Raw genomic sequence first — 22,957 nt, 5'->3', positions numbered from 1 at the left:
CAAGTAATTAAATTGTTTTAGTTAGCAAGATGGCATATAAATAGACAAAGCAAGTCAATTGCAAACTTGCTTATCAGCTGCCATTCTACTGATGAGGGCTTTTATCTTCTATAGTGTTCAGCTTGCTTCCTCGGTCACTAGTGCTTGCACAGACCCTGGCCAGGAGTGCGCAGTAGTGATGGGCGAACCTGTGGATGTTCGGGTCTGGCCGACCATCAAAATTTGGATTGGGTAACAGGACCCCATTCAGATTAATTGGGGGCCCGAACAACCGTTGTTTGACATGTACCAATATGGGGTATACATATATATCAAAGAACGTTAGAGGTAGGCCTCTAAAAGTTGTTACTTCAGGCATCAAAAACACCCTTAAAAATTGTATAGCAAGGGTAGCATGATCACCCTCTTAGGGTATGTTTCCACGTTCATGAAACGCTGCATGTTTGACGCTGCATAGAGACGCAGCGTCAAACACGCAGCGTCCAGATGTTATAGCATAGTGGAGGAGATTTCATGAAATCCCGTCTCCACTATGCGTGGTAACACACATCCGGCGGCCCTGCGATTCCGGACATGCGGCGCGTCTTTTTAGATCGCAGCATGTCCGTTTACCTTGCGGCGACGCTGCCCACCGCAAGGTATAACACAGGGCCCTATGTGTGGGGTGCGATGATTCCGGATGTGTGCAATCAACACATCCGGCATCATCGCGTCTCCAGAAGGGGGCGGAGCAAGTTCGCCGCTCCGTCAAAACTGCCGGCCATCCTGAACGTGGACACGTACCCTAAATATGGTGGTGGAAGAGGATGAGAAGGAGAGGGCGACACCAAAAGAAAAATCCTGAAGCGTATACCCATGTTTGAGTGGGAAGAGGTACATGGGAATTTGAAAGGAGTTCCCCTGCATCTGGTGTGTGTCTTCCCTCATCTCTACTGCTTGGTTGTTGAAGGAACTGTGACCTCTGTCACCAGCATTGACAGATGGGAATTTTTTTTTACTAGTTCTTCAACTAGGGCCTTCTGGTACCGCAACATTTTATTAGACATCTCCTCCACCACAAGAAGGAGAGATGGAAAGTTCTTGTTGCTGCATGGGCCTAGAAGGGTGACCAACCCTTAAGGCCCCTTCACATTAACCCCTTCCCGACCTTTGACGCATACGCTGCGTCATGAAAGTCGGTGCCATTCCGACCCATGACGCAGCATATGCGTCATGGAAAGATCGCGTCCCTGCAGATCGGGTGAAAGGGTCAACTCCCATTTCACCCGATCTGCAGGGACAGGGGGAGTGGTAGTTTAGCCCAGGGGGGGTGGCTTCACCCCCCCGTGGCTACGATCGCTCTGATTGGCTGTTGAAAGTGAAACTGCCAATCAGAGCGATTTGTAATATTTCACCTAAAAAAAATGGTGAAATATTACAATCCAGCCATGGCCGATGCTGCAATATCATCGGCCATGGCTGGACACACTAATGTGCACCCACTCCACTCCTCCGATCGCCCCCCCAGCCCCCCGATCTCCCCCCCCTTATACTTACCTGGCCTCCCGGGGACCGTCCGTCTTCTTTCCTGGGCGCCGCCATCTTCCAAAATGGCGGGCGCATGTGCAGTGCGCCCGCCGAATCTGCCGGCCGGCAGATTCGTTCCAGAGTGAATTTTGATCACTGAGATATAACCTATCTCAGTGATCAAAATAAAAAAAAAAAAGTAAATGACTGCCCCCCCCCCCTTTGTCACCCCCATAGGTAGGGACAATAAAAAAAATATATATTTTTTTTTTCCCACTAAGGTTGGGGTAAGAACTAGGGTTAGGGTTAGGGGTAGGGTTAGGGGTAGGGTTAGGGGTAGGGTTTCGGTATGTGCACACGTATTCTGTTCCTCTGCGGATTTTTCCGCTGCGGATTTGATAAATCCGCAGTGCTAAACCGCTACGGATTTATGGCGGATTTACCATGTTTTTTCTGCGCATTTCAATGCGGTTTTACAACAGCGATTTTCTATTTGAGCAGTTGTAAAACCGCTGCGGAATCCGCAGAAAGAAATGACATGCTGCGGAATGTAAACCGCTGTGTTTCCGTGCAGTTTTTCCGCATGTGTACAGCGATTTTTGTTTCCCGTAGGTTTACATTGATCTGTAAACTCATGGGAAACTGCTGCGGATGCGCAGCGTTTTCCGCAGTGTGCACATACCTTTAGAATTAGGCCATGTGCACACGGTGCGGATTGGCCGCTGCGGATCCGCAGCAGTATTCCATCAGGTTTACAGTACCATGTAAACATATGGAAAGCCAAATCCGCTGTGCCCATGGTGCGGAAAATACAGCGCGGGAACGCTGCGTTGTATTTTCCGCAGCATGTCAATTCTTTGTGCGGATTCCGCAGCGTTTTACGCCTGTTCCTCAATAGGAATCCGCAGGTGAAATCCAGACAAAAAACACTGGAAATCCGCGGTAAATCCGCAGGTAAAACGCAGTGCCTTTTACCCGCGGATTTTTCAAAAATGGTGCTGAAAAATCTCATACGAATCCGCAACGTTGGCACATAGCCTTAGGGCTAGGGTTGGGTTGGAATTAGGGTTGTGGTTAGGGTTAGGTGTGTGTTGGGGTTAGGGTTGTGATTAGGGTTACGGCTACAGTTGGGATTAGAGTTAGGGGTGTGTTGGGGTTAGTGTTGGAGTTAGAATTGAGGGGTTTCCACTGTTTAGGCACATCAGGGGGTCTCCAAACGCAACATGGCGCCACCATTAATTCCAGCCAATCTTGTATTCAAAAAGTCAAATGGTGCTCCCTCACTTCCGAGCCCCGACGTGCACCCAAACAGTGGTTTACCCCCACATATGGGGTACCAGCATACTCAGGACAAACTGCGCAACAATTACTGGGGTCCAATTTCTCCTGTTACCCTTGTGAAAATAAGAAAAGAAAAGGAAAGAGAAAAGGAGGAAAGAAAAATGATTTTTTATTTTCACGGCTCTGCGTTGTAAACGTCTGTGAAGCACTTGGGGGTTCAAAGTGCTCACCACATATCTAGATAAGTTCCTTGGGGGGTCTAGTTTCTAAAATGGGGTCACTTGTGGGGGGTTTCTACTGTTTAGGCACACCAGGGGCTCTGCAAACGCAATGTGACGCCCGCAGACCATTCCATCAAAGTCTGCATTTCAAAACGTTACTACTTCAATTCCGAGCCCCGGCATGTGCCCAAACAGTAGTTTACCCCCACATATGGGGTATCACCGTACTCAGGAGAAACTGGACAACAAATATTGGGGTCAAATTTCTCCTGTTACCCTTGGGAAAATTAAAAAATTCTGGGCTAAATTATTATTTTTGAGGAAAGAAAACGTATTTATTATTTTCACGGCTCTGCATTATAAACTTCTATGAAGCACTTGGGGGTTCAAAGTGCTCACCACACATCTAGATAAGTTCCTTTCGGGGTCTAGTTTCCAAAATGGTGTCACTTGTGGGGGGTTTCTACTGTTAAGCCACATCAGGGGCTCTGCAAACGCAACGTGACGCCCACAGAGCATTCCATCAAAGTCTGCATTTCAAAATGTCACTACTTCACTTCCGAGCCCCGGCATGTGCCCAAACAGTGGTTTACCCCCACATATGGGGTATCAGCGTACTCAGGAGAAACTGGACAACAACTTTTGGGGTCAAACTTATCCTGTTACCCTTTGTAAAATAAAAAATTGCAGGCTAAAAGATCATTTTTGAGAAAAATTTTTTTTTTTTTTTTCATGGCTCTGCGTTATAAACTTCTGTGAAGCACTTGGGGGTTCAAAGTCCTCACCACACATCTAGATTAGTTCCTTTGGGGGTCTAGTTTCCAAAATGGGGTCATTTCTGGGGGATCTCCAATGTTTAGGCACACAGGGGCTCTCCAAACGTGACATGGTGTCCGCTAATGATTGGAGCTAATTTTCCATTTAAAAAGCCAAATGGCGTGCCATCCCTTCCGAGCCCTGCCGTGCGCCCAAACAGTGGTTTACCCCCACATATGAGGTATTGGCGTACTCGGGAGAAATTGCCCAACAAATTTTATGATCCATTTTATCCTACTGCCCATGTGAAAATGAAAAAATTGAGGCGAAAAGAATTTTTTTGTGAAAAAAAAGTACTTTTTCATTTTTACAGATCAATTTGTGAAGCACCTGAGGGTTTAAAGTGCTCACTAGGCATCTAAATAAGTTCCTTGGGGGGGTCTAGTTTCCAAAATGGGGTCACTTGTGGGGGAGCGCCAATGTTTAGGCACACAGGAGCTCTCCAAACGCGACATGGTGTCCGCTAACGATGGAAATAATTTTTCATTCAAAAAGTCAAATGGCGCTCCTTCCCTTCCGAGCCTTACCATGTGCCCAAACAGTGGTTTACCCCCACATATGAGGTATCGGCGTACTCAGGAGAAACTGCCCAACACATTTTAGGATCCATTTTATCCTGTTGCCCATGTGAAAATGAAAAAATTGAGGCTAAAAGAATTTTTTTGTGAAAAAAAAGTACTTTTTCATTTTTACGGATCAATTTGTGAAGCACCTGGGGGTTCAAAGTGCTCACTATGCATCTAGATAAGTTCCTTGGGGCGTCTAGTTTCCAAAATGGGGTCACTTGTGGGGGAGCTCCAATTTTTAGGCACACGGGGGCTCTCCAAACGTGACATGGTGTCCGCTAAAGAGTGGAGCCAATTTTTGATTCAAAAAGTCAAATGGCGCTCCTTCCCTTCCAAGCCCTGCCGTGCGCCCAAACAGTGGTTTACCCCCACATATGAGGTATCAGCGTACTCAGGACAAATTGCACAACAACTTTCGTGGTTCAGTTTCTCCTTTTACCATTGGGAAAATAAAAAAATTGTTGCTAAAAGATAATTTTTGTGACTAAAAAGTTAAATGTTCATTTTTTCCTTCCATGTTGCTTCTGCTGCTGTGAAGCACCTGAAGGGTTAATAAACTTCTTGAATGTGGTTTTGAGTACCTTGAGGGGTGCAGTTTTTAGAATGGTGTCACTTTTGGGTATTTTCAGCCATATAGACCCCTGAAACTGACTTCAAATGTGAGGTGGTCCCTAAAAAAAATGGTTTTGTAAATTTCGTTGTAAAAATGACAAATCGCTGGTCAAATTTTAACCCTTATAACTTCCTAACAAAAAAAAATTTTGTTTCCAAAATTGTGCTGATGTAAAGTAAACATGTGGGAAATGTTATTTATTAACTATTTTGTGTCACATATCTCTCTGGTTTAACAGAATAAAAATTCAAAATGTGAAAATTGCGAAATTTTCAAAATTTTCGCCAAATTTCCGTTTTTATCACAAATAAACGCAGAATTTATTGACCTAAATTTACCACTAACATGAAGCCCAATATGTCACGAAAAAACAATCTCAGAACCGCTAGGATCCGTTGAAGAGTTCCTGAGTTATTACCTCATAAAGGGACACTGGTCAGAATTGCAAAAAACGGCAAGGTCTTTAAGGTCAAAATAGGCTGGGTCATGAAGGGGTTAAGCGACGCTGCAGCGATACCGACAACGATCCGGATCGCTGCAGCGTCGCTGTTTGGTCGCTGGAGAGCTGTCACACAGACAGCTCTCCAGCGACCAACGATCCCGAAGTCCCCGGGTAACCAGGGTAAACATCGGGTAACTAAGCGCAGGGCCGCGCTTAGTAACCCGATGTTTACCCTGGTTACCAGCGTAAAAGTAAAAAAAAAAAACAAACACTACATACTTACCTACCGCTGTCTGTCCCTGGCGCTCAGATTCTCTGCACTCCTCCTGTACTGGCTATGAGCACAGCGGCCGGAAAGCAGAGCGGTGACGTCACCGCTCTGCTTTCCGGCTGACCGACGCTCACAGCCAGTACAGGAGGAGTGCAGAGCACAGCGCCGGGGACAGACAGCGGTAGGTAAGTATGTAGTGTTTGTTTTTTTTTACTTTTACGCTGGTAACCAGGGTAAACATCGGGTTACTAAGCGCGGCCCTGCGCTTAGTTACCCGATGTTTACCCTGGTTACCAGTGAAGACATCGCTGGATCGGTGTCACACACGCCGATCCAGCGATGTCAGCAGGAGTCCAGCGACGAAATAAAGTTCTGGACTTTGTTCAGCGATCAACGATCTCCCAGCAGGGGCCTGATCGTTGGTCGCTGTCACACAGAACGATATCGTTGCTACGTCACAAAAAGCAACGATATCGTTAACGATATCGTTATGTGTGAAGGTACCTTTAGTGTTTGCCAAAATGAGTACAACGCGGGGGTCATGAATAAGGAAGCAGAACAAACTCAGCAATGTGTGACAGACTGCCAACAGCCAAGACTTCCTTGTCCTCACCAAGAGGACAACTGTCCATGTACTCCTGCTACTCGTCCTCCTCCTCGTTTTCAGGCTGTCCACACTGAACAGACGGGATGAAGGTGGTGTGGGCAGTACCGTCAGTAGCGCAGGCAACCAGCTTCTCCTCCTCATCACCCAATCCGCGTTGAGAAGAGATGAGGCTGGGCTGTGTAGCATCATCCTGTAGTGTTTCTTGCACCATCTCAACTTGCTCCGAGCGTTTCAGAAGACACAGAACTGGGATGGTGATGCCGATTGGTCGAGTCCTCAAAGTTAGGGAGAACAGCACAGGTGTCAGACATGCATGCCCATTCATCAACTCTTACATGTGGAGGCTGACCGGAATACCGACGGGCATATTGGAGCTGGTATTGAACTACTGCCCTCTGCTGCTCAAAAAGCCTTGGCAATATATTTAAAGGGAATCTGTCACCTACTTTTTCATATATAAGCTTCGGCCACCGCCATCAGGTGTTTATCTACAGCATTCTGTAATGCTTTAGATAAGCCCACGATATAACCTGAAAGATAAGAAAAACAAGTTCAATTATACTCACCTGGGGGGGGGAGGGGGGCGGTCTGGTCCAATGGGCGTCACGGTCTGGGTCCGGCACCTCCCATCTTCATGCGATGATGTCCTCTTCCTTGCTTCCTGTCGCGGCTCCTGCGCAGGCGTACTGATCTGCCCTGTTGAAGGCAGCATAAAGTAGTGCAGTGCGCAGGCGCTGGGCCTCTCTGACCTTTCCTGGCGTCTGCGCACTGCAGTACTTTGCTCTGCCCTCAACAGGTCCCCTGACAAAGGAACTGGAGTTCCGAAACTCAGAGGGATCTCTGCCCGTGTCATGGACAGGGAATTGGTGTGGATGTAAAACAGGGGAAGAAGTAGACATGGTTTTTCTGTACACTGGAGTTCAGCCCAATTAATCGGGGGTTTTGCTGTCAAGTGCCTGAGCATGCTGGTGGTGGTCAAGCAGGTAGCTGCGCTGCCCCTACTGACGCTGGCATGGCAGATATAGCAAATGACCTTTTTTGAATTAACTTGCCTGTCTTTAAAAAAGCGCCGAACTCAGGAACACCTATCCTTGGCCTGGCAACTTCACCTGTGTTGGTGCTTTGGGGAACACTTGCCCACCTTCTGTCTCTTGCCACCCCACTGCCTCTTCCAGACTGTTGTTGTGCTACAGATCCCTCCACCTGTGTGCTGCTGTCCTCGTTCTGCATGTCACCTTCCCAGGTTGGGTCAGTGAATTCATTGTCCACCACCTCGTCTTCCAGTTCCGCACTCTGGTCCTCCTCCTGACTTGCTGATGTAACATAACTTGTTGGCAATTGTGTCTCATCCGCCTCTTGCGACAATAATTCCCACCGTCACCTTCTTGCGAGCGTGGTTACTAGTGATGAGCGAGTGTACTCATTGCTTGGGTTTTCCCGAGCATGCTCGGGTGGTCGCCGAGTATTTACTGCTCGGAGATTTAGTTTTCCTTGCCACAGCTGTATGATTTACAGCTGTTAGACAGCTTGAATACATGTGGGGATTCCCTAGCAACCCCCACATGTACTCAGGCTGGCTAGCAGCCGTAAATCATGCAGCTGCGTCAACAAAAACAATCTCTGAGCACTTACAAATACTTGGGAGACCACCCGGGCATGCTCAGGAAAATCCCAGCAACGAGTACACTCGCTCATCACTAATGGTTACGCAAATATTTGGCCATCGCTACATGTGATCTTCTCATGTCCCGCTAGAAACGGGCAGGGCGAGATGCCAGAATCTATAAATGGAAATGTGAACAGCTCTTCGAAGTGTCCAAGTGTAGGATTACTTGTGTTCGGGCAAACTGCATGGCGGGAGGAAGGAGGATCAGAGGGAAGATTATGCGGTCCAGAATCACTGCTACCGAGACCTGACTGTGTGGAAGACGGGGGTGCTGGCAAAGCAATTGAAGCATTATCTGCTCTCCATCCAACAACTTTTCACACTGGTCTGGCTTCAAGAGTGGTGCTCCACGCCCCCCTACAAAGTGGGACAAGAAGCTAGACCCGATACAATTACAGTTCACCTTACCCACTCTCTCTGCTCTGACCATCACATCCATTAGCCTATCCCTTGGGCCGGGGTCACACTTGCAAATGCAATGCAAGAAACTTGCGCGAATCTTTTGCATCAATACCCGGGCACTGCCTCTGGCACTGGGGACAGGAGCATTCAACTACATAGAAATACATGCAGCCACACACTCCGGTCCCGAGTGCCGGGACTTGATGTGAGTTTCTCGCATTGAACTCGCAAGTGTGACCCCGGCCTTACTCTGAGCCTTGCCAATTTTAAATTATTTATCCCAATTGAAAAAAACTTTGCAGTAAACTATTGCAAGAAAATTTGCCCACCTCAGATGCACTACTTAGGCATTGTTCAGATTAGCGTACCTGTGCATAACGTATCATCTGCATGTGAAAACGCATGCCAAAACGCACTTAAAAGTATGACGCAAAAAAAACCCTGCTGCGTTTGTATGCGTTTTTGCGTTGTCTATGCGCATACGTTCGATATTTCCAGGAGGGTGTGTCTCAATCAGTTCCTGGACATGCACAGTCCGAAATATGCAAGCGCATCGAACGCATGCATTCTCATGTCCTTGCGTACCCATGTCCTTGCATACCCATGCGTTCCCATAGACAGTAATGGGTTGTTTTGACGCAGTCATCCACATTCCTGCACATATTTGACGCGACAAAAAAATGCAACATGTTGCGTTCGACGGGCGCAGCGAAACAACACATGCGGACGCATCCGCATGCAAACATGTCCCTGTGTACACAATGCTAAATATAGCTACGCAATACACATGCGGATCGGGACGCAGGTATACCCTGAGAACAGATACGCTAATGTGAATCCGGCCTTACACCGCAGCATCAATATAGCAACGCTATTTGTTACCAACCAGGTCTGGCTATTCTGTTTTGATGCATAACTGAAGCAGTATAAATGTATAATACTGAGCCCCGCACACAGGAGGGCGACACAACCCGCCAGCCCTACACACAGGAGGGCGGCACAACACGCCAGCCCTACACACAGGAGGGCGGCACAACCCGCCAGCCCTACACACAGGAGGGCGGCACAACACGCCAGCCCTACACACAGGAGGGCGGCACAACACGCCAGCCCTACACACAGGAGGGCGGCACAACACGCCAGCCCTACACACAGGAGGGCGGCACAACACGCCAGCCCTACTCACAGGAGGGCGGCACAACACGCCAGCCCTACTCACAGGAAGGCGACACCCTACACCAGCCCCCCCCCCCACCACCACCACCGGAGGGCGACACCCTACACCAGCCCCCCCCCCCCCCCACCACCACCGGAGGGCGACACCCTACACCAGCCCCCCCACCACCACCGCAGGAGGGCGGCACAATACGCCAGCCCTATACGCAGGAGGGCGGCACAATACGCCAGCCCTATACGCAGGAGGGCGGCACAATACGCCAGCCCTATACGCAGGAGGGCGGCACAGTACGCCAGCCCTATACGCAGGAGGGAGGCACAGTACGCCAGCCCTATACGCAGGAGGGAGGCACAGTACACCAGCCCTATACGCAGGAGGGAGGCACAGTACACCAGCCCTATACGCAGGAGGGTGGCACAGTACACCAGCCCTATACACAGGAGGGTGGCACAGTACACCAGCCCTATACACAGGAGGGTGGCACAGTACACCAGCCCTATACACAGGAGGGAGGCACAGTACACCAGCCCTATACACAGGAGGGTGGCACAGTACACCAGCCCTATACACAGGAGGGTGGCACAGTACACCAGCCCTATACACAGGAGGGAGGCACAGTACACCAGCCCTATACACAGGAGGGAGGCACAGTACACCAGCCCTATACACAGGAGGGAGGCACAGTACACCAGCCCTATACACAGGAGGGAGGCACAGTACACCAGCCCTATACACAGGAGGGAGGCACAGTACACCAGCCCTATACACAGGAGGGTGGCACAGTACACCAGCCCTATACACAGGAGGGTGGCACAGTACACCAGCCCTATACACAGGAGGGAGGCACAGTACACCAGCCCTATACACAGGAGGGTGGCACAGTACACCAGCCCTATACACAGGAGGGTGGCACAGTACACCAGCCCTATACACAGGAGGGAGGCACAGTACACCAGCCCTATACACAGGAGGGAGGCACAGTACACCAGCCCTATACACAGGAGGGAGGCACAGTACACCAGCCCTATACACAGGAGGGAGGCACAGTACACCAGCCCTATACACAGGAGGGAGGCACAGTACACCAGCCCTATACACAGGAGGGTGGCACAGTACACCAGCCCTATACACAGGAGGGTGGCACAGTACACCAGCCCTATACACAGGAGGGAGGCACAGTACACCAGCCCTATACACAGGAGAGTGGCACAGTACACCAGCCCTATACACAGGAGGGTGGCACAGTACACCAGCCCTATACACAGGAGGGTGGCACAGTACACCAGCCCTATACACAGGAGGGTGGCACAGTACACCAGCCCTATACACAGGAGGGAGGCACAGTACACCAGCCCTATACACAGGAGGGAGGCACAGTACACCAGCCCTATACACAGGAGGGTGGCACAGTACACCAGCCCTATACACAGGAGGGAGGCACAGTACACCAGCCCTATACACAGGAGGGTGGCACAGTACACCAGCCCTATACACAGGAGGGTGGCACAGTACACCAGCCCTATACACAGGAGGGAGGCACAGTACACCAGCCCTATACACAGGAGGGAGGCACAGTACACCAGCCCTATACACAGGAGGGTGGCACAGTACACCAGCCCTATACACAGGAGGGTGGCACAGTACACCAGCCCTATACACAGGAGGGAGGCACAGTACACCAGCCCTATACACAGGAGGGTGGCACAGTACACCAGCCCTATACACAGGAGGGTGGCACAGTACACCAGCCCTATACACAGGAGGGTGGCACAGTACACCAGCCCTATACACAGGAGGGAGGCACAGTACACCAGCCCTATACACAGGAGGGAGGCACAGTACACCAGCCCTATACACAGGAGGGTGGCACAGTACACCAGCCCTATACACAGGAGGGTGGCACAGTACACCAGCCCTATACACAGGAGGGAGGCACAGTACACCAGCCCTATACACAGGAGGGTGGCACAGTACACCAGCCCTATACACAGGAGGGTGGCACAGTACACCAGCCCTATACACAGGAGGGTGGCACAGTACACCAGCCCTATACACAGGAGGGAGGCACAGTACACCAGCCCTATACACAGGAGGGAGGCACAGTACACCAGCCCTATACACAGGAGGGAGGCACAGTACACCAGCCCTATACACAGGAGGGAGGCACAGTACACCAGCCCTATACACAGGAGGGTGGCACAGTACACCAGCCCTATACACAGGAGGGTGGCACAGTACACCAGCCCTATACACAGGAGGGAGGCACAGTACACCAGCCCTATACACAGGAGGGTGGCACAGTACACCAGCCCTATACACAGGAGGGTGGCACAGTACACCAGCCCTATACACAGGAGGGTGGCACAGTACACCAGCCCTATACACAGGAGGGTGGCACAGTACACCAGCCCTATACACAGGAGGGTGGCACAGTACACCAGCCCTATACACAGGAGGGAGGCACAGTACACCAGCCCTATACACAGGAGGGAGGCACAGTACACCAGCCCTATACACAGGAGGGTGGCACAGTACACCAGCCCTATACACAGGAGGGAGGCACAGTACACCAGCCCTATACACAGGAGGGTGGCACAGTACACCAGCCCTATACACAGGAGGGTGGCACAGTACACCAGCCCTATACACAGGAGGGAGGCACAGTACACCAGCCCTATACACAGGAGGGAGGCACAGTACACCAGCTCTATACACAGGAGGGTGGCACAGTACACCAGCCCTATACACAGGAGGGAGGCACAGTACACCAGCCCTATACACAGGAGGGTGGCACAGTACACCAGCCCTATACACAGGAGGGTGGCACAGTACACCAGCCCTATACACAGGAGGGTGGCACAGTACACCAGCCCTATACACAGGAGGGTGGCACAGTACACCAGCCCTATACACAGGAGGGAGGCACAGTACACCAGCCCTATACACAGGAGGGTGGCACAGTACACCAGCCCTATACACAGGAGGGTGGCACAGTACACCAGCCCTATACACAGGAGGGAGGCACAGTACACCAGCCCTATACACAGGAGGGTGGCACAGTACACCAGCCCTATACACAGGAGGGTGGCACAGTACACCAGCCCTATACACAGGAGGGTGGCACAGTACACCAGCCCTATACACAGGAGGGAGGCACAGTACACCAGCCCTATACACAGGAGGGAGGCACAGTACACCAGCCCTATACACAGGAGGGAGGCACAGTACACCAGCCCTATACACAGGAGGGTGGCACAGTACACCAGCCCTATACACAGGAGGGTGGCACAGTACACCAGCCCTATACACAGGAGGGAGGCACAGTACACCAGCCCTATACACAGGAGGGAGGCACAGTACACCAGCCCTATACACAGGAGGGTGGCACAGTACACCAGCCCTATACACAGGAGGGAGGCACAGTACACCAGCCCTATACACAGGAGGGTGGCACAGTACACCAGCCCTATACACAGGAGGGTGGCACAGTACACCAGCCCTATACACAGGAGGGTGGCACAGTACACCAGCCCTATACACAGGAGGGAGGCACAGTACACCAGCCCTATACACAGGAGGGTGGCACAGTACACCAGCCCTATACACAGGAGGGAGGCACAGTACACCAGCCCTATACACAGGAGGGTGGCACAGTACACCAGCCCTATACACAGGAGGGTGGCACAGTACACCAGCCCTATACACAGGAGGGTGGCACAGTACACCAGCCCTATACACAGGAGGGTGGCACAGTACACCAGCCCTATACACAGGAGGGTGGCACAGTACACCAGCCCTATACACAGGAGGGAGGCACAGTACACCAGCCCTATACACAGGAGGGAGGCACAGTACACCAGCCCTATACACAGGAGGGTGGCACAGTACACCAGCCCTATACACAGGAGGGAGGCACAGTACACCAGCCCTATACACAGGAGGGTGGCACAGTACACCAGCCCTATACACAGGAGGGTGGCACAGTACACCAGCCCTATACACAGGAGGGAGGCACAGTACACCAGCCCTATACACAGGAGGGAGGCACAGTACACCAGCTCTATACACAGGAGGGTGGCACAGTACACCAGCCCTATACACAGGAGGGAGGCACAGTACACCAGCCCTATACACAGGAGGGTGGCACAGTACACCAGCCCTATACACAGGAGGGTGGCACAGTACACCAGCCCTATACACAGGAGGGTGGCACAGTACACCAGCCCTATACACAGGAGGGTGGCACAGTACACCAGCCCTATACACAGGAGGGAGGCACAGTACACCAGCCCTATACACAGGAGGGTGGCACAGTACACCAGCCCTATACACAGGAGGGTGGCACAGTACACCAGCCCTATACACAGGAGGGAGGCACAGTACACCAGCCCTATACACAGGAGGGTGGCACAGTACACCAGCCCTATACACAGGAGGGTGGCACAGTACACCAGCCCTATACACAGGAGGGTGGCACAGTACACCAGCCCTATACACAGGAGGGAGGCACAGTACACCAGCCCTATACACAGGAGGGAGGCACAGTACACCAGCCCTATACACAGGAGGGAGGCACAGTACACCAGCCCTATACACAGGAGGGTGGCACAGTACACCAGCCCTATACACAGGAGGGTGGCACAGTACACCAGCCCTATACACAGGAGGGAGGCACAGTACACCAGCCCTATACACAGGAGGGAGGCACAGTACACCAGCCCTATACACAGGAGGGTGGCACAGTACACCAGCCCTATACACAGGAGGGAGGCACAGTACACCAGCCCTATACACAGGAGGGTGGCACAGTACACCAGCCCTATACACAGGAGGGTGGCACAGTACACCAGCCCTATACACAGGAGGGTGGCACAGTACACCAGCCCTATACACAGGAGGGAGGCACAGTACACCAGCCCTATACACAGGAGGGAGGCACAGTACACCAGCCCTATACACAGGAGGGAGGCACAGTACACCAGCCCTATACACAGGAGGGTGGCACAGTACACCAGCCCTATACACAGGAGGGTGGCACAGTACACCAGCCCTATACACAGGAGGGTGGCACAGTACACCAGCCCTATACACAGGAGGGAGGCACAGTACACCAGCCCTATACACAGGAGGGTGGCACAGTACACCAGCCCTATACACAGGCTGACACACGCACGTACAGGAACGCATGGACGAAGCACTCAATGACAGCTGTGCCCTTGTGCAGGGTACAGGCTATTTCCTGCGGAGGACACAGCTGTGCACAGACGTGACGACAGTACTATTACAGTTCCCAGTAAGGAGCGCAGTGCGGGGGGAGAGCAGCGGCCATTCTTACCATAGAGCCCTTCACCTCCTGATAGATATCGTTAAACTCCAGCGTGTCCGCCATTGTGTCACGTGTCCTGCGGTACCGGCGCTGCCTCTCTTCCCGCCAGAGCACACTCAGCCGCCGGAAGTCAGTATGGAGCACTTCCTGGGGGGCTTGGGGCTTCCATCAGTAGAGTGCCGCCTACTTCGGCCTGTCTACTATCTCAGCAAACGTGAAGCGTCGGCCATATTGTGGTTGGAATTTCTTCCTTCCTTCGGAAGTTCTGGTGCAGCGGCACTGGCGTTAGCATGTAGTAACACATTTGTCCTGTAGTGGCCACTGCGGGGCCAGCTGATACCTTTCTGAGGGATGGAGCAGTCTACAGTAGTGATTGCAGGAAAGCTCAGATTGGTGCACGGCTCAAGTGGGAGTAATGTGATTGGTGCATAACTAATGTGGGCGGGAATCTTATTGATGTTGTAGGGCTAAAGTGGGAGGGAGTCCGATTAGTGCAGTGCTAAAGTGGGAAGGCGTCTGATTGGTCCAGGGCTCAAGTGGGAGGGCGTCCGATTAGTGCAAGGCTAAAGTATGATGAAGTATGATTGGTACAGGGGTCAAGTGGGAGAGAAGCTGATTGGTGCAAGGCTAAAATGGGAGGGAGTCTGATTGGTACAGGGCTCAGGTAGGAGAAGTCCGATTGGTTCAGGGTGTAAAGGGAACCTGTCACCCCCAAAATCGAAGGTGAGCTAAGCCCACCAGCATCAGGGGCTTATCTACAGCGTTCTGTAATGCATTCTGTAATGCTGTAGATAAGCCCCCGATGTATCCTGAAAGATGAGAAAAAGAGGTTAGATTATACCCACCTGGGGGGGCGGTCCGATCCGATGGGTGTCGCGGTCCGGCACCTCCCATCTTCATAGGATGACGTCCTCTTCTTGTCTTCACGCTGCAGCTCCGGCGCAGGCGTACTTCGTCTGCCCTGTTGAGGGTAGAGGAATGTACTGCAGTGCGCAGGCGCCGGGAAAGGTCAGAGAGGCCCAGCGCCTGCGCACTGCAGTACTTTGCCCTCAACAGGGCAGACAAAGTACGCCTGCACCGGAGCCGCAGCATGAAGACCAGAAGAGGACATCATCGTATAAAGATAGGAGGAGGTGCCGGACCCGGACCGCGACGCCCACTGCAGAGGGACCGCCCGCCCAGGTGGGTATAATCTAACCTCTTTTTCTCATCTCTCAGGATACATCGGGGGCTTATCTACAGCATTACAGAATGCATTACAGAATGCTGTAGATAAGCCCCTGATGCCGGTGGGCTTAGCTCACCTTCAATTTTGGGGTGACAGGTTCCCTTTAAGATGCTATTTGAGGATGAGTGAGAGCAAATGACAGGAGAAATCAGTGGGGACAGGACAGCAGCAGGAAAATCACCTGATAGGAGGGAAAGAAGTGACAGCAACAGCAAACCTGATAACAGAAAGCAGCAAGGAAGGCCACAGCAGCATAATCCAGCTACGAGGAAGTCCTAGCAAGTTGTGTCCAGTGTATCAGGGAAGTCAGTGAGAGGTGTCACCAAAAAAAAAAGGCAGGATTTCCAGCTGCAGGACGTGACTATAAAAGCAGTAATTCTTTATTCTGTGACTAAAATAGCAAAGGCTGACAAATAACCGGAGAAAGCATTCCACAACAGTCCCAACTGAACGCGTTTCGAACACTAAGTTCTTAGTCCTCAGTACAAAGAGAGGCAGGTCACATTTTCCTTTTGTGAAGCCTCCACAGGTGATGAAATAATTAATCATGACCTTGAATCATGATTAACCCCTTAGTGACAGAGCCAATTTGGTACTTAATGACCGAGCCAATTTTTGCAATTCTGACCACTGTCACTTTATGAGGTTATAACTCTGGAACGCTTCAACGGATCCCGCTGATTCTGAGATTGTTTTTTCGTGACATATTGTACTTCATGTTAGTGGTAACATTTCTTCGATATTACTGGCGATTATTTATGAAAAAAACGGAAATATGGCGAAAATTTTTAAAATTTTGCAATTTTCAAACTTTGTATTTTTATGCCCTTAAATCAGAGAGATATGTCATAAAAAATAGTTAATAAATAACATTTCCCACATGTCTACTTTCCATCAGCACAATTTTGGAAACAACATTTTTTTTTGTTAGGGAGTTATAAGGGTTAAAAGTTGACCAGCAATTTCTCATTTTTACAACACCATTTTTTTTTAGGGACCACATCACATTTGAAGTCATTTTGAGGGGTCTATATGATAGAAAATAATGAAGTGTGACACCATTCTAAAAACTACACCCCTCAAGGTTCTCAAAACCACATTCAAGAAGTTTATTAACCCTTTACGTGCTTCACAGGAACTGAAACAATGTGGAAGGAAAAAATGAACATTTAACTTTTTTTTGCAAACATCTTAATTCAGAACCATTTTTTTTATTTTCACAAGTGTAAAAACAGAAATGTAACCATAAATTTTGTTATGCAATTTCTCCTGAATATGCCAATACCCCATATGTGGGGGTAAACCACTGTTAGGGCGCACCGCAGAACTTAGAAGTGAAGGAGCGCCGTTTGACTTTTTCAATGCAGAATTGGCTGGAATTGAGATCGGACACCATGTCACATTTAGAGAGCCCCTGATGTGCCTAAACAGTGGAAACTCCCCACAAGTGACACCATTTTGGAAACTAGACCCCTTAAGGAACTTATCTAGATGTGTGGTGAGCACTTTGAACCCCCAAGTGCTTCACAGAAGTTTATAACGTAGAGCCGTGAAAATAAAAAATCGCTTTTGTTTACACAAAAATGATCTTTTTGCCCACAAATTCTTATTTTCACAAGGGTAACAGTGGAAATTAGACCACAAAAGTTGTTGTGCAATTTCTCCTGAGTACGCTGATACCCAATATGTGGGGGTAAACAACTGTTAGGGCGCACCGCAGAGCTTGGAAGAGAAGGAGTGCCGTTTTACTTTTTCAATGTAGAATTGGCTGGAATTGAGATTGGACGCCATGTCGCGTTTGGAGAGCCCCTGATGTGCCTAAACAGTGGAAACCCCCCACAAGTGACCCCATTTTGGAAACTAGACCCCCCAAGGAACTTATCTAGATGTGTGGTGAGAACTTTGAATGCCCAAGTGCTTCACAGAAGTTTAGAATGCAGAGTCGTGAAAATAAAAAATATTTTTTTTTTCACAAAAAAGATTTTGTAGCCCCCAAGTTTTTATTTTCACAAGGGTAACAAGAGAAATTGGACCCCAGAAGTTGTTGTCCAATTTATCCCGAGTACGCTGATGCCCCATATGTGGGGGTAACCCACTGTTTGGGCGCACGGCAGAGCTCAGAAGGGAGGGAGCACCATTTGACTTTTTGAGCGCAAAATTGGCTGTCGTGTTTGGAGACCCCCTGATGTACCTAAACAGTGGAAACCCCCCAATTCTAGCTCCAACCCTAACCCCAACACACCCCTAACCCTAATCCCAACCTCATCCATAATCCTAATCACTAACCCTAACCATAATCACAACCCTTACCCCAAAACAACCCTAATGTCAACCCTAACCATAACCCTAATCAAAACCCTAAATCCAACACACCCCTAATCCTAATCTCAACCCTAACCTCAAACCTAACCCTAATCCCAATACACCCCTAATCACAACCCTAACCTTAACCCTAATCCCAAACCTAACCCTAATCCCAAGCGTAACCCTAATGCCAACCCTAACCCTAATACGAACCCTAATCCAAACCCTAACCCTAATCCCAGCTCTAACCCTAACTTTAGCCCCAACCCTAGCCCTAACTTTAGCCCCAACCCTAACCCTAGCCCTAGGGCTACTTTCACACTTGCGTCGTTTGGCATTCCGTCGCAATCCGTCGTTTTGGACAAGAAACGGATCCTGCAAATGTGCCCGCAGGATGCGTTTTTTGCCCATAGACTTGTATTGCCGACGGATCGTGACGGATGGCCACACGTCGCGTCCGTCGTGCACTGGATCAGTTGTGTTTTGGCGGAGCGTCGGCACAAAAAAACGTTCAATGAAACGTTTTTTTGTACGTCGCATCCGCCATTTCTGACCGCGCATGCGTGGCCGTAACTCCGCCCCCTCCTCCCCAGGACATAGATTGGGCAGCGGATGTGTTGAAAAACTACAGCTGCTGCCCACGTTGTGCACAATTTTCACAACGTGCGTCGGTATGTCGGGCCGACGCATTGCGACGGCCCCGTACCGACGCAAGTGTGAAAGAAGCCTAACCCTAAGTTTAGCCCCAACCCTAACCCTAAATTTAGCCCCAACCCTAACCCTAAATTTAGCCCCAACCCTAGCCCTACCCCTAACCTAACCCTACCCCTAACCTAACCCTACCCCTAACCCTACCCCTAACCCTACCCCTAACCTAACCCTAACCAAACCCTAACCCTAACCCTACCCCTAACCCTACCCCTAACCCTACCCCTAACCTAACCCTACCCCTAACCCTAACCTAACCCTACCCCTAACCCTACCCCTAACCTAACCCTAACCTAACCCTAACCCTACCCCTAACCCTAACCTAACCCTACCCCTAACCCTAACCTAACCCTACCCCTAATTTTAGCCCCAACTGCTGTTCTCCTGCCGGCCGGCAGATGGAGACAGATGGCGGGCGCACTGGGCATTCGTCCGCCATGTTCTGCTGCCGGCGGCCAGGAGGAGCAGCAAGAGGATCCAGGGACCTAGGTGAGTATGCTAGGGTCCCCGAATCCCCCTATTTCTCTGTCCTCTGATGTGCGATCACATCAGAGGACAGAGAATTACACTTTACTTTTTTTTTTTTTTTTTTGCGGTCGCCGGTAAACAGTTAATTACCGGCGATCGCAAAACAGGGGTCGGTAATACCGACCCCGATCGTGCTCTTTGGGGTCTCGGCTACCCCCGGCAGCCGAGACCCCAAAGATTCTCCCGGTGCCGGCCGGCGGGCGCACTGCGCATGCGCCCGCCATTTTGAAGATGACGGCGCCCACCGGGAGACACGAGGAGCATCGGGGGAGCTAGGTGAGTATTGGGGGGCCACCTGGGACCCCTTTTCTCTGTCCTCCGATGTGCGATCACATCGGAGGACAGAGAAATTAAAAAGAGATCGCTTTTTTTTTTTTTTTTTTTGCGATCGCCGGTAAACGGTTAATTACCGTTCGCAAATGCGGGGTGGGTTAAAAACCCCCCGAATCATGTTCTCTGGGGTCTCGGCTACCCTCGGCAGCCGAGACCCCGGAGAAAATCGGCCTCTGGGGGGCGCTATGGACTTTTTCCACAGCGCCGTTAATTAACGGCGCTGTGGTTTAAGTACCCTTAGCGGCCGCCGTTAAAAGGCGTATCGGCGGTCGCTAAGGGGTTAAGGGAGCTTAGTCTCCAGAAACGCGTTGAGATTCTTACCCATATGGTTCGTGCTGAAGTCTATATCGTCTATGTTCAAAGTTTGTGAATAAAGAAAACTCTTTTTTATGGATTCGGTGAAGCTGGACATTCTCTTCTTTTTTGGAAATTTCCTCCCCCATTTAGGCTTAGTTCAGACGCAGCGTTTTTTATGCATTTTTCAACTTTAACATTGCTTTCAACCAGTACAAATGCATTCACTGGGAAATGTCATTGTAACATTTAACAACCCTAGCTGGCCATGTGGTGTGTGACACATAAGCAGACCCATCTTGTTTCATTTATGAAGGAGGGACTCAAAGTCACAGAGCCTATTTTTACTGGTGCATCAGGCGGCATTAATCTTCTTAAAGGGCCATTATGAAACAGTGGGTCTCCTAAGCTGTTGTAGCCTATGCTATGAGTGGATGGGCTGCCAAGAATTACGACGCACCACAATAACCCCTGTCATAAGATGTTCAGGGGGGACTCCTGAAAAAAGTGTTGCATTGAATTCAAGGCCTGCCCTGCTAGCTATTCATATGCACCCCAATAAGCCTTTGAACCCACATAGTGGATGGGCCCCGAAAATCCACTTCATAATATGCATTTTGTACTCCCATACTCCTTTATTTTACACATTGGCAGCAAGGCCAGCCCTGCTGCACAGTCAGTCATATGAACCCCATTACGCCTTGGAACCCACATACTGGATGGGCCTCTGAAAATCCACTTCACAGTATGCATTTTGTACTCCCGTACTCCTTTGTTTTACACATTGGCAGAAAGGCCAGCCCTGCTGCATAATCAGTCACATGAACCCCATTACGGCTTGGAACACGCATACTGGATGGGCCCTGGAAAATCCACTTCACAATATGCATTTTGTACTCCCGTACTCATTTGTTTTACACATTGGCAGCAAGGCCAGCCCTGCTGCATAGTCAGTCATATGCACCCCATTACGCCTTGGAACCCACATACTGGATGGGTCCAGGAAAATACTGTGATGATTCTGTAGTAGAAAACAAAAAGTGGACCCACTGGACCATGACAACGATCCCCTCAGGAACAAACAGAGACTGCAGAGACACTGGACCTGACAAGGGTGCTGCAGGGACAGGCGAGGATACTGCAGAGAAGAACAGAGACTGCAGAGACACAGGAATTGCCGAGACTCAGGAACTGGAGAGACACAGGAACTGACGAGACACAGGAACTGACAAGAGTGCTACTGAAACACAGGATGGCGACTAGGAGAAACAAAAGAGACCCAAAATCAAAGAGCAAAGGAATGCACAGAGATCACGGGCGGCCTAGAGCACTTGGATACACAAATGAGCATCAGGCGCAGGAGGGAGGAAGAGGCAAGTAAATATAGTAGCGCTGCACATTACTTCCAGGTGAGAGTCCTCCAAGATGATAGAGAGGACAGGATAGGAAGTGCAAGCAGAGAGATTAGAAGTGCGCATGCGCAGAACGGTACCTGGCGTGCGCACGCACCCGACGAGCAGCAGAAGCCAGGAGCGAGCGCTGGAAGGAGGATGCAGCAGCAGAGGAACCGCGCCGGGACGCCGAGGACAGGTGAGTATGACAGGGTGCGGCGGCGGCAGCGGCATGACAGTACCCCCGTCTTTACGTCCCCTTTTTTTAAGACAAGAAAGAAACATAACAAAAATTCGAGGAACCTGAATGTTCTCCCGGGGCTCCCAGGACCTCTCCTCAGGACCAAAACCCCTCCAGTCCACCAAAAACAAAGTTCTTCCTCTAAGTTTTTTGCATGGCTAGAATGTCCTTAACCACAAAGACATCATCCGCGGAAATAGGCAAAGGAATTAAAAACCACAGGCTTAAGGAGAGACTGTCATGTCTCACGACTTGAGAAATCATTTAAAATTTGCATTGCTTGTGTTCGTTCCTTCTTTCTAGGCAGAAGTTTGCCTTTCCCTGTATTTTGTCCCAACTCTCTCACTGTAGTCTTGTGATGTATGTTTGTTCACGCCCTTATTCTCCATTTTGTCATCATTCCTCCATCTGTATGCATCCTACTACATGTCCTCTGTTGAATATTCCTTTTTACCTGCTACTTTCATCATAATACAAGAATTTCAGTTAAGCAACCCTCTTTTCCTGGAGTCTTCTTACATGAGATTGTGGCTGAGTTAAGCTGTCTGATTAATCGGTATGAACGTGAGTACAGGTGAATACGGAAGCGCCTAAAAAGAAGGGTCTATCCAGGCACCACTACGTTCTACATATCCATGAGTCAGAATAGTAAAAAGGAATAGCCTGCCTTCAGAGACAGTAACTCAAGGTCTGTGCTGAACCTCAGTGGAAAAGGACATTTCCCAGATAGATAGTAACCCAGTTCCCAGCCAGACCCCAGCGTGCATAGAAGCGCACACTGCAGATAAACAGGGAGAAGTATAACCCTCATCCTCCACTCTTCCTGCCTGCAATCAAATCATGTCTGAAGCAAGGAATACAATGTCCCTACCAGACTTACAAACACAGGAAAGAGACCCAGATCCCCATCCACCAGCTAGTGAAAGGGGAAAACGTACAGTCAAACCTACATGGAAAGTCATGGAGAATTTAGAGACTGCAAAATGTGTCGTATATAGTGATGTGTCGTCACTGTGGGAGAAAGTGCTGAATCACA

The 22,957-nt window shown here is 50.2% G+C and overlaps 1 protein-coding gene across 1 annotated transcript in view; it reads right to left on the bottom strand.

The window, feature by feature from the left end:
* The window catches only part of SSRP1 (structure specific recognition protein 1), a 71,929-nt gene extending 56,713 nt beyond the window's left edge, over nucleotides 1–15,216 (bottom strand). Inside the window, exon 1 of the mRNA XM_069752614.1 lies at nucleotides 14,904–15,216. Coding sequence (XP_069608715.1) covers nucleotides 14,904–14,957 — 54 coding nt within the window. The 5' untranslated portion in view covers nucleotides 14,958–15,216. The remainder of the gene's footprint in view (nucleotides 1–14,903) is intronic.
* Between the last annotated feature and the right edge of the window lie 7,741 nt (nucleotides 15,217–22,957).

The sequence above is a fragment of the Ranitomeya imitator genome, chromosome 2 (assembly GCF_032444005.1).
Source record: "Ranitomeya imitator isolate aRanImi1 chromosome 2, aRanImi1.pri, whole genome shotgun sequence".
Taxonomy (NCBI): domain Eukaryota; kingdom Metazoa; phylum Chordata; class Amphibia; order Anura; family Dendrobatidae; genus Ranitomeya; species Ranitomeya imitator.
The sequence above is the reverse complement of the archived record's forward strand: the minus strand, read 5'-3'. Positions and strand labels throughout refer to the sequence as shown.